General features: G+C 39.4%; 3 protein-coding genes across 5 annotated transcripts; all 3 read right to left on the bottom strand.

Moving 5' to 3' along the window:
- Positions 1 to 16: 16 nt before the first annotated feature.
- Positions 17 to 4,746, bottom strand: bcap29 (B cell receptor associated protein 29). 3 transcript variants are annotated; one of them, XM_029445942.1, is made up of 8 exons: positions 4,613 to 4,746; positions 3,931 to 4,070; positions 3,596 to 3,696; positions 2,708 to 2,855; positions 2,474 to 2,609; positions 1,859 to 1,961; positions 1,578 to 1,678; positions 17 to 1,276 (listed from the first exon to the last, which is right to left on the bottom strand). In XM_029445942.1, the coding sequence occupies exons 2-8, from the start codon at positions 4,020 to 4,022 to the stop codon at positions 1,241 to 1,243; spliced, it is 717 nt and encodes a 238-aa protein (XP_029301802.1). In that variant the 5' UTR covers positions 4,023 to 4,070; positions 4,613 to 4,746; the 3' UTR covers positions 17 to 1,240. The 3 variants fall into 3 exon arrangements, with proteins under 3 accessions (XP_029301802.1, XP_029301800.1, XP_029301803.1); XM_029445940.1 differs by having other exon boundaries at positions 3,931 to 4,048; XM_029445943.1 differs by lacking the exon at positions 4,613 to 4,746 and adding an exon at positions 4,294 to 4,474 and having other exon boundaries at positions 3,931 to 4,048.
- A 626-nt stretch (positions 4,747 to 5,372) lies between these two features.
- On the bottom strand, positions 5,373 to 7,851 carry dus4l (dihydrouridine synthase 4-like (S. cerevisiae)). Its single transcript, XM_029446596.1, has 6 exons — positions 7,476 to 7,851; positions 7,086 to 7,207; positions 6,813 to 6,930; positions 6,386 to 6,508; positions 5,836 to 6,062; positions 5,373 to 5,710 (listed from the first exon to the last, which is right to left on the bottom strand). Exons 1-6 carry the CDS (start codon positions 7,565 to 7,567, stop codon positions 5,445 to 5,447), a joined length of 948 nt encoding a protein of 315 aa, XP_029302456.1. The 5' UTR covers positions 7,568 to 7,851; the 3' UTR covers positions 5,373 to 5,444.
- A 1,638-nt stretch (positions 7,852 to 9,489) lies between these two features.
- Positions 9,490 to 12,494, bottom strand: rflnb (refilin B). Its single transcript, XM_029446158.1, has 3 exons — positions 11,876 to 12,494; positions 11,197 to 11,291; positions 9,490 to 10,959 (listed from the first exon to the last, which is right to left on the bottom strand). The coding sequence occupies exons 1-3, from the start codon at positions 12,071 to 12,073 to the stop codon at positions 10,641 to 10,643; spliced, it is 612 nt and encodes a 203-aa protein (XP_029302018.1). The 5' UTR covers positions 12,074 to 12,494; the 3' UTR covers positions 9,490 to 10,640.
- Positions 12,495 to 12,597: the final 103 nt, after the last annotated feature.

Raw genomic sequence — 12,597 nt, 5'->3', positions numbered from 1 at the left:
AGAACAAGGCACAGCATAAAGAAATGTATCTTTATTCAACAAAGTGTACATCCACCTAAAAAGGCACTTGCATCTGATTTGTGTCTTCAAAAGTAGTTTCAGAAAACAACATTTTTGCAATTTTTAGGACCTGAATTTTAACTTTGGTAAACCCAATAACCTATTTATTTATCATAAAACATTGGGGGACATTGAAGCATCTGGTCGTGGCTCTGTCTGGATAACGGAAATATAACAAAAACTACACGGCCCCTTTTCACGACGCACACAGTACACCCCCCCCCCCCCCCCGGTGCAACTCTCGCACTAAACCAAAAATTAAAAACAAGTGAAAAAAAACAGTGCAGAAAATATACAATTTGGACCGTTAACGTTTTTAGTTAAGACATTTAAACCTCTAGTTAGATCATAAGTGGTTGAATCAAATGTTCTATCCCTACAGATATTCGGTTTCATCCACACATCCATTACATCAGATTTTCCTCAACATTTACAAAATTCAAATTAGGGAGGAAACCAAAAGAAAAACAAAACTGGATGTTGGAAATCTCCAACCCATTAACCTACACGCCACTACTTGGGTTTAAAAGTACAGAGCATCAGCTGGAATACAACAAAAATCGTGTGACGTGCGACGGTGCATGCAAAATATATATTTGCACAGCGATGCAAGCAGACTGAATTTACATACCGTCACTTACTGTTTTTCCAAAGTGGGTGCGACAGGTGTCAGTGCTACAGAAACAAACCCTCAGTATCAAAATACATTCATAGCTGTCACTGCTCTCTCTTTCAACAAATCCTGCACTCTACACTGTGAGACACTGTGCCCTTGGCTACAACTCTAAAAGACACAAACCATGAAACAACATCCACCCTTGTAGCACACTTCTTCAGCGCATTAGGTGCTCTGTGATCAGACCTGGGTCCATTACTAGCTAAGCTTTCCAATTCCCTCGCACAATTAATCTGCCTAACAGAGTATGCATTGGAAAAAGCAATCCCCTAATGCACACTGCGCCAGGCCAGTCTGATGACCTAATAAAAAACAAAAAACTCAACTCCATGCTTTGAAACCATTACTTATATCAGCGAAAGTCTTTACTTTAAAAGGAGCCAGTCCTGTTTGTATGATTAGAGACTGCGAGAGGTGTTGTATGAAGGTAAAGCAGGTGTTGCGGTGCCTCTCTCGTGATATGGTTTTGTGTAAACACTTCAAACTTTATGGATTTTACAATAACTAGTCGTCCTTTTTGTTTCCACCATCATGAATATTCTGAAAAGAGAAAAAAGAAAATGAAAGAAAATGTCGGTTAATGTGTTATGACATTAATGCATTGGGATTTTTACTAAACATTACATTATGTGTCTCTTTAGTCCAGATTATGTCTCAACAACAAAACATAGTACGTAGCCCTTAAGCCAATAGACGTTGAGCTGATAATGAAATGGACAGGCTTCTTAAAACGTGAATTATGTAGGAGCCATGGCTCCAACCTGCTCTCAGAAATGGTTATATCTAGGTAGTGAATGACCCAGAAAGTCATAATCCCGATGTGTTTAAGACTTATCATCACCTGGAGCTCCTGATGTTCTTTCAGCAGTCTGTCGTACTCCCTGGCGAGGCTGTCCGTCTGCTTCTTCATCACATCTGCGTGTGACTGGGAGTTCTTCAGAGCTGGAGGGGGAAACAAGCGCAACAATCAGCACCGGGCATCCTCGTTGTCTTTAGAAGTGACATGTTTTTAAAATCTACACTTCTTCCATCAACTTTCCTGGAGTCCAAATATGAAAATAACACTAACACCTGTGTACAAGCAACATCGACGTCAAAGTGGGCATGTCCATGGATACGTACCATCGACTGAGGTCTTCAGCTCTTCTTTCAGTTTCTCCACTTCTTTACTCAACAGCTCCATGCCCTCTGCGGTCGCCTTATCACCCTTCCCTTCCATCAGAGTCTGAAACACATCGGATGACTTGAACCTCAAGCACATGAAATACAGCTCTGGTGTAAAATGTTCAGAGTTGTGTATTCACATCTAGGAAGCATTTAGTGAGGAGGATCAAACCACGTTAGAGACAACCGTCTGAAACACAAGTGGTGTCTGCCTCTACATGCGCACTGAAAAGAGTTCACAGTGGGCATCCCCGGGCATAATAATAACTGAGCCATCAGAAACACTGTGAGAAACAGGGTTGTGGAGTACAAAAGGTACACGGAGAATGAAGATGAGGATTTGATGTTAAGAGGCAAATAAAAACACCCACTGATCCCGACCCTCAAATAAGTGCCTCACTATGTCCTAAAGAGAATCTTGAGTTTGAATTAAAAGCAAAGTCTGACAGTAAAATTGGAACTTGTATATGTCAGGTACAGACATTTTGTGTTATTGATTTAGTATTTGTCTGACGAACATTTTTGCAGTTGCTAACAAACGGTGATATTTGGCTGGACATACGTGGAGTCTACCTTTTTCAGCAGCTCATTGTCCTCCATGTATTTCTTGGCAGCCTGGTTTGCATGATCAGCCTGCACCTGAAGAGCAGCCGTGCTGCCAGACACCGATGCCAGTTGGTTAATCAAGGTGACCACTCGCTTCATAACCCTGCAAAAAAAAGACAACAAAAATAACAGGGGTTCCAGAAACACCTTCGATACGTCACTGGTACGTCACGGTATCAGCGAAAGAGAGCAAAGACTCACAGCCAGAGGAAGACAGCAAAGCCGGAGATGTAGAGGTTCCTCTGGGCTCTGAAAAGCTTCATGTGCAGGTGATCAAACATGTTCGGTTGCAGCTTGACATCTGTGCCGAGTTCCTTAGCTGAATATTTCCTCACCTCACGCACTGCATCTGAAGAAACAGATGTAAGCAATGACGAAAATGTTACTCTTTTACTGGGACATTTCTATTTGAACCTCACCCATCTGACACGGCTACCTTAAATAGTTTTTTTTTTTTTTTTTATTTTAACTTTTTATTAAATATATGTGTTATAGGGTAGATACTTCTTTACATCTCCAGAAGATTTCCTGTTGTGCCCGCTATTGGTTGAGCAGTATATGGTGGTTCAGTCGAACACATGAATCCTTAATGTTGCCTCAAATAATGTTTCAGTTTTCAACATTTGTTTTTCCATCACATGACTGACAAACAGAAAACTTAAATTAAAATACATGATAAGGAAGAACAAGTAGGCAAAACTGTGTTGTGCAAAGTCAGGTGAAGATCTTCACTTGTTATGTTGAAGCCAATAGTCAAGGGATGATGCTATTCTCAGCTCACTTGGACCCATGTTGAGCGTGTTGCTGTGCATGGCTCCAGGATTCACCCACGATATACTCAAACGTTTGCGGCACTTACATTTGCATATTTATTCATTTTGGACCTTAAGTATAGACATTGTGGATATCTTTCTTTGTAGGCTTCCAGGTAATCAGATAACCATGCTTTTATGTTCATTTTTTCAACTTTGAGTGTCCCTGTTTCCTGAATGGTTGGTTTATTCTGGTTAATCAAAGCACATTCTAACACTCTCTCATATACAGTTAGTTAGTATGTAGAAGAAATATGTTCACACTTGTTCCACTTACCAAGGAAGAGAACAATGAGTATTATGATCATTGTGAGAAACACTTTGTTCCAGAACCTCGACACACAGCTCCAGATCCTCAGCTGGAAAATACTCTGCCACCTGTAATTGCACGCACGTACGAACACACAGTTTATGGACAGGCAGCATGTCACTGACTCACTCACTATGCAATATACAATCACAATCTTCTGCAAGATCACCAACATTGACAGTATATTGTCACAATAAAAGGCACCCCTTGCCTTATCTTTTAGTTGTGTTGATTATAAGATCATGTTGTGGTAATAATACCAATCTGACTCACACATATGATTCTGAGAGACTGTTACTTACCTCCTGGCTGAGATAAAGGGTAAACAGAGGATGACAAGAATGCCCATCTCCACATAGAGAAAGAGGGCCACAACAGTCCATTGCAGCGTCATCTCTAGTGAAGGCCTCTGAGTATAACCTGACAAAGATAGACACGAAACCTTAAAGAAAAACAGGAAAGACTTGGGTTGAGAGCACCCTCTCTGACAAAGAACAAACTATAACGAACATAAAGCTCAGTCAGTACAGTTTGGAGGTTTATCTAGCGTGAAGAGCTTTAATTCCACTTGGACAACAATGCAGCCTCAGTTGAGAAAAATGTCTTAAGCTTCTTATCCACCCTGTTCACAGTTCACATACCTCAACGTAAAGTGTCAAACTCACGTTATTGTAATGTAGTTACGTCACACTTGCACCACAAGCAATGCGTGATAACAGTGTTTATTTACTTATTAGAGGCAGATGTCCGTAACATACGATTTTAACATTGAGCTCACTCTTTTTATCCTATATGCATGTTTAAAATCATGAATCCAATGCTCCACTAATAGAAGTTACCGTTATCGTAACTAAAAGCTAACATTTAATAGCGTTAGCTGTCGCTAACACGCTAGACATAAAAAATACAAATAAAAAGAGGCTAATAAGGTAGTTAAGTATCTAAGTTCATGTAATAATGCACGCTACAAGATACACAACTTACCAGCAAATGACCAAAAATACTGACTAAAAGAGAGTAACTATAGTAACTTCTGAAATCCACCAGAGAAAAGTTTGTCTGCGTCTCTCTTCCTGTTCCTGTCGGTGGTTCAAGTCAGTTGGTGTGACCTGACCTGACTTCCGGTAGTACTTTTTCAAAATAAAACACATTTCATGTCCATTTTATTGTTTGAGTTTTAATTGGCATAGTTATAAAACATTAATATGCCAAGAGAATGCATCGTTGTTTATTAACATGTTCAGTAATAACTTATTACATTTATACTGTGTTCTGACTTACTCTCCTTTTCACATCTCTTTACTCTGAAGACAAAACCTTTCTTCCTGTCTATTTGTTTCAAGTACTCTTTTATAGCAAAACCTAACCAAGATTGAAATATGTTATCTTTTCATTTGACTCTGCTGCTAAAACAGTAACACATAAAGAAGTAATCGCCAATAAAGATAATATTGCAAAAAGCTAGACATTCAGGAAAAAAGATCATTGTACCAGTATCACCATGTAGCTTTTTGTATTTCGTTGATGATGACTTAGAAGATTGCATCTTTGGGTGTGCAGCTACAATACTATGTCCTATGTAACATGTGCTAAATATTCTGTGAGAAGCAAAAAAAACAAAACATCAAGCCTAAAAATGTACTTCTTACTGGTTAAGACAAGCATTATAATAGCTACATATTCAACATGATTACTGTTTAGTTGAGGCTTGATACAGTATAGCAATAAAAGGAGACATCAGTGATACACCTCTATAGCTTGGTAGTTTTATTTGGCATAAAAATGTTAAAATCTAAAACATCACATTACAATATGTTCATGTTCCCAGATCATTCACTGTCCCGTATGTGTTCTGGAGGTAATCTATGACAGCTGAAGTACTGGATAGAGAGTTGAACACTTTTCTCTCAGGCTGGGAGGTAACCCTCTCCAGCATGTAAATAAGATGATGGTGGAAGCAGGTGAATGGAGTTCCCTGCTCTAAAGAGAAGTCCACCCAGTCCCATATACACTCCAAAGGAGTATCCTCATAGCCGGTGAACATGGCAGGGTTTGCAAGCAACCCCCGCGCAGCCATAACACCTATTAAGCATATCCAAAAAAACAAGAAATTAACAAATTTGAAAGGAATATTTTTAATGTATGCATCTGTCATAAATTGATATGGGTACTTATTCAAGAGTTGGATTTATTGAAAACAAACCTACCATCAACACCAGTAAGCTGGTAAGTGGACTCCACATCACGCAGGTACTTGATGTCCCCATTAGCAATGACTGGGATGGATACACTGTCTTTGATTGTCTTGATGGCTTCATAATGGACCGGCTGATGGCGTTCTTCTGCTGTGCGGCCGTGGACAGTTATCCATGAAACACCTGCCGATTCAGCCTTCTGGCACAGATCCACTGTCCGCCTCAGGTCTTTGTGAATTCTATGAGTTAAGTTAATTTCATTCTTGTTATTATTAGGTTCTGACCCTAATTTTAACACATGAGGTCCTAGATACGCATTATAAATGTCATTACATGAATTCATTCAACGTATTCGAAATAAGCTAAAAGCTCATATCAGCTTTGCAAAGTCTATTGATGTGAATATAAATAATCATAATATATATATATATATATATACACATATACACACACACACACATATATATATATTATATATATATATATATATATATATATATATATATATATATATATATATATACACATACAGTATGTATATAAATTGGTTCAGGCTTTTTACCTTATTTTGATAGACACTGTGTAGTTTGGATTGTCCACTTGGTTTCTGACATGTGTGACCATGTCTTTCACAAGTTCAGGCTTGTTTATGAGGCATGCACCAAACCCAGCTGACATAGCCCATCTGAAAACACAACAACAAAGTTAATCAAACAACCTAGATTCAATATTCTGGAAGATCTGCAAGCATGTTCAGGGGGCACTGGGTTATAGATAGATATATAGATTTGTGTACAATTATCCATCAGGGTAACACTTATTTAGTATTTGAATTTTTTTTAAATATAAAAACAGAAATATACTATTTTTATTATTATATTACAATGTAATAAGTCAAAGAAACTGTGAGCATTTGATCCTCTATAAAATCAAAATGCTGAAATAAGAGTAATAAAAAAGACCTGAGGGCCTACGATCAGTAACTGTACCTCTGGGGACAGCCGCAGTTGATGTCAACTCCATCTGAGAAAGGTGCTACCACACAGGCTGCATCAGCCAGAGTCTGGGCATCCTGGGAAGCAAACTGCACTATCAGCGGCCGGTCACCTGAGGAGGAAAGGGAATAAGAAACAATGGTAATAAAAAACAAAGTCTTAAGAAAACTTGAGAAGTTTCTCAAGAATATGGCAATATGGCAGGCATTGAAGCAAGACATTACAGTGATACGCTATTGCAGCTCATATTGCAATGTTGCCACTCACTCTCATTGGTAGTGAATTCACTGTCTCTGGCTTTGACAGATTGCATGAAGTCAGAAGCAACTATCATTGGGGTGAAGCAGATATCACAGTTGTATTTCCTCACCAAGGACCTGAATGCAAGCCTATGGAAAAAACATATTTTATTAAGCATGGTGTGCAACAGTCACACAATAAAGTGTAGACTATGTCTTGTGTTTAAGGCAGCAGAACAGAGCACTTGATGAAACACTTGTACAATGAGGAAAGTTAACGTTAAATGCTTAAAGTTATATGCATTTAACCTAAAGTGTTTCCACTTGCAATGTAGGTGGTTGATGGTTCAATAACGTTAATTGCAAAAATAACGTAATGAATAGCTACCAACACAGAATGAAAACCACCTCCACTTACTTTGAATATCGAACCATTGGAGAACATATTTTCAGGACCTTTCCCTTTTCAAACATGTCCATGATACTCGTGTTACCATTAGAAGTCTTCATTCTTCACAAGTAGCACTGTTAGCCGGCTAGCATAACAAGCTAACGAGCTCAACATTCAAAAGTACAGTTTCGTTTAAGGATAAGTTATGTCGTATGACATCTATTTCATTGTTTCAAAGACGAGAACAAAGTGTAAAAACGCTGTAAAATCCCACGCAGTCACACACGGATACATAGATATAGCTAGGTTTACTTCGGAACAATAATAAACAACGATGCTTTAGTCCACCATGCGGAAAGAAGCTGTAGGCGTGTCTTTGCGACCTCTGAACCCGTACGTAATACAACGCAATGTGTGCGTTTATTTTATTATTTTTAAATCCTAAACATAATCTTTCCACCTATGTAAATAGTTTAGCTTGTACAATGCTGTCATTTTGTGTAAAACATTATACAAAAAAACTAGAAATGTAGTTTGGTGCGATATTGATGTCGCAGCGATGGACTACAGCGTCATACGTCATTACAATGCTGCGTTCAAGTTCCGTGGGGAACGGGCTCATTACACACATGCAGCGACACTGGCCTACACACAATTCCAATGTCCTCCAAAAATACAGTATTAGTTTGGTAGAAGTACTGATATGAAACTATTTCTACATTTAGACATTTATCCTACACATACATGATAATAACTAAATAAAACATCTGCAACAAATACATTAAAGACAAGCTTGAGAAAATTAAATAAATTCAAAGGTTTCAGTGCAAATTTAGTTTATCTTCAATATCAAACTGCCTTTTCTAACTGATAAACTAAATACTTGGAAATGGAGGATTTTGAATCCTCTTCTAACAGTCACACAAATGTACACAGCATAGCACACAGTGCAATTTAGACTCTGCATTTAACCCATCCTAGCATTAGGAGCAGGCTGTGAAAGGCATCTCAGTCTGTGAAAAAGTGGGTCAGATGTGCAATGTAAGAACAAAAAGTAAAATACACTGAGAATATGATGAAATATTTTACCCAATACCTACCGTTCCTCATGTCGCAGGTTAGGACTGCCGATGGTGGAGGCACAGAAATGCTCAACAAACATTACATTTATGGAATAAGATTCAGTGGTCATAAAATAGAGATAGATTATGCGTTGGATGTAATGTTTAGCGTGTTATTTGTGGACTAAGAAATAAGAAAAAGTTGCAAACTTTTGGCTCATATCAGAAGGGTCTTTCAGATACGTATGTTCAGTTTGTCCCCTTAATCACTTTTCCTAAAAAGACTGGGGCTGCATTTGTAATATGACCTACCCAATTAAGTGTAATTATGTATGGATTATGTATGGTGTCATTTTGGCTGAGTTGCATATTATCTCAATTATCTCTGTTTGTTTCAGTGTATCCACTGTACAGCACCAAGTTAACAGGAAATGTTTATGAATTCAAATTAAGATTTATAATAGTGAAAATAGGATTTGAAGCACAGAAGCAACCTCTCTGGAAAGACGGCAAGTCTCCTGTAGTACTTTCCCTCTCTGGCCACAAGAGGGCACCAAAGCAGTACATTTCCAAAACGTCTCTCTTTACGGAGTCTTAAAAGGGACAATTCACCAAAAAATAAAGCACATAATATTTTCCTACCTGAATTGATCAATAGGAAATCCATCTACCCATAATTTAGTGTGATATGGTGTGGTTTTAATATATTGGGTGCACAGTAGGTCATCCGCTCAATGGCATTTTATCTGGGGCAATGAATGCATCAACAAATAAAATAAAATAAAACTTAAAATGTTTCTCTTCTGAAGAAGAATGTAAACATTACTTCATCATCCACAAACAATATCAACAGCTTATTTTATACATGACATTCCTGTGGTTGGTGTGTTTGTAAGCCTAAAATATTGAATAATTATCTCTGTCTGCAGTCACCTTTTAAAAGACAGACAAGGACTACCTCCTCATAAAATACAAAAAGATTGTTGATCTGACGAACACTTTATTTCAAACTGGCACTGCAGTGACTAATATAAAAAAGCATCAACAGATACATCAATAGGGCGCAAATGGCATCACAAAAATATCCCTTGCCATGACTGAAGGGACCCGTTAAAACAGCTGATAAAATCTCAGAACCTGAAACTCCAACAGAATAAATACAATTTCAATCCAAGTCGAGTCAAAGAAAGTGATGGCAGCGGAATGCAGCTTGTTATTTTCACTAGTAAGCAAGTGAGTGATATCAAAAATAATATCCACTTTTCAGGTAAACTCCACACTCATGACCCATCTATACTACGTACTTAAATCAGTTTTGTTTAGGCTTACACATCACAGAGAACAGAACAGTTCCCTTAATCTACCGACATTTACATAATACATTATGAATTGCAGCCATAGACAGTGTCCAGAGAGAAGGCTTGGGAGAGCTTAGCTTGTGACTATAAGTATTTTCACTACATCCTTTGTACAGTGTGGATAAGTTAGTAATTTCTTAACATGCACCACATTTCATTTTTACTTCCCCTTTGCCTTACACACGAGTCACTTTGAACCATGGTCTAAATTAGCAGTTTAAAAAAAACCCTCTTCTCCATGATTAAAAACTAAATTCTTTGAACCGAGGCAGGTCTCACACCAATCACACTGCATACTTAAATCAACTTGATGTGACATGGGGAGAGTTACTTTGCTGAGGGTAAATACGTATTCTCCTCATCCCAGTCCATATAAGCCGATTCTACAGCCAGTAAAAACTAATCACATACGTGATTTTTGAAATCAACAAGCTGCAAAAGTGAAGCATTTAATGAAATATCCAAGCCAACTGAGAGATCATCCATTGGCAGGAATACAAACATGGAGACATGGACTGAATGGACTATTTTATCCACTTTGTCCGTGTCTTGTCATCTCTGATATCTGTAACCTCACAGCACAGGTGCTTCATGTCCACAGTATAGGAAGGGTACTGAAAGAGACAACAGGCTACATAAGTGTAAAAAGACAACACAGCAGGTCGATGGCAGCCAGCCATGGGGGGAGCTACAGTATAGGGGCCATGGGAATAAACCCCCTTGTGTGTCTGTCCCCAGCCACCTGTTCCCCCCTCCCCCCCCCCACCCCCACCTCACTGGGATAGCTTTCTGCGACCAGCCGCCTCCAGCTCCACACTGGAGAGGAAACGTTTGGACAGTCGGTTGCAGTCGTAGCTCAGCTCTGTGCAGTAGAGGGCGCTGGTTTTCTTGGGGTAGACGATGGTGGTGCTCTTGAAGTGCTGCAGCCGGTGGCGGGGTTGGAACTCCAGCTGTGTCTTGTAGTGGCGCCAGGTACTGTGGGGCACGGCCATAATGGTCTGCCTGCAGTGTTCAAGGCCCCGGCCCGTAGGCTGCAGGGTCACGCCCTGGATGAAATGGCGGTCCGAGTCGTAGTGCACGGATGCGGTGTATCTGTGGAAGAGGGACTGTAATGGTTTACTGCATCCCACCTGTAACAACTATCCATAACACAACAACACAAGGGCTGTCCAAGTCCACTTTGCTCTTGTTTGCCAATGTTCAAACTTTGGTACATATCCAAGTAAACATAGCTTACTACAGCCTGCATGTTTTAATGGGAAGCCATTTTTGTGCAGGATTTCCTCCAGCAGGTCTATTGCTGCACAGAGCATATCAAAACCAACCCACCTTATTTCCTTCGCTGGTAATGGATCAAGTGCTATGCCTTCCCCAAAGGACAATGGGTGTAGCTGCTGGAAAGATCCGGTGGGTAAAACTGGAACCTGCAATGCAAAAATCAGCCTCACAGTCAACACATTAAGAGTCAATATTGTGAGTTCTCATAGGTCCAGTTCAGTGCTGCTTAGACCCACTTTCTCCAGTTAGGCGAGAGCACGCAGCCAGGTCTCACAGGGGTTTTCTAAAGTTTTATTGTCTTCCTCAAACATTTATTTAATTATAAATTGAGCAAAACAATAGGCATGGTGTGTGACAATTTCAGAGCTCACTTCCTGTGTGCAGTGGAAACATTTATTCCAATGAAAGACTTTTATTGCAATTTGACCCTATAATATTTGTGGAAACTAGCAATACTAAAATTCCTAGTAGCATGCCAAGTCATACATACATATATATATATATATATATATACATACATATATATATATATATATATATATATATATATATATACATATACATATACATATACATATACATATATATATATATATATATATATATATATATATATATATATATATATACACTGACATTCAAAATAAATTTAGATGCAATTTGTTTACTCAAAAGGGAGTATATATATATATATTATCTGTTGAATCAGCATAGTAGTCAGGTTACCTACCAGGGAGCCCCTTTCCTCGTCTTCAGACACCGGGCTCGCGCCCCCGGCTTTATCCGCACACACGGGCAGCAGCCAGGCGCTGGGGCTCGGGCTCGGGGGTAATCCGGAGTCCGGGCTGTCAAGTCCTCTGTCAGCCCTGCAGCTCATATCCAGTGGATCTCCTTCACACACATTTGGCAAGTTCAACCTGCCAACCATTTCTAGTTAAAAGTTGCAAAAGTCCAGCTTCTGAAACGCAGATTACGAAAGAGAAGTACGTCCAGATGGCTGTTCCTTCTGAGGTTGTTTCCCCACCGGTAACTCCTCAGGTTTGTTGCAAAACTCCCACGGTGTTACTGCTAACCTCTTCCCGGACAGGATGCACGTCTGCCCGCTGGAAATATCATCAATTCAGTAATTCAGTCCACAGACCGCCCGACGTTCAAAACAAGAATATTAAAAACGGTCCTTTTACTTTGGCATTCACAAATATCAAAGCTTAACCCAAAGCCCCGGTGAATGTGTCAAAAGAGATGAGGAAGTTTGTCATCTTTTGAACTGAGCAGAGGATGTGAGGGAGTACTGCTGCCCGCGGCTCGTCTTCAAACTTATATTTTCCCTTAAAGGGGCCTTTAGATCCACAAACACACGAAAGGAAACGCCCTTTGAAGCATTTCCAGGCTCCTGATTGGATGGAGGATAGATGGCAACCAGAGACTGAGCTGGTCATGGGAACTTTTCCA

This window comes from Cottoperca gobio, chromosome 13 (assembly GCF_900634415.1).
Source record: "Cottoperca gobio chromosome 13, fCotGob3.1, whole genome shotgun sequence".
NCBI classification, from domain to species: Eukaryota; Metazoa; Chordata; class Actinopteri; order Perciformes; family Bovichtidae; genus Cottoperca; species Cottoperca gobio.
Note: the sequence above shows the minus strand (reverse complement) of the source record. Positions and strands in the feature narration are given on the sequence as shown.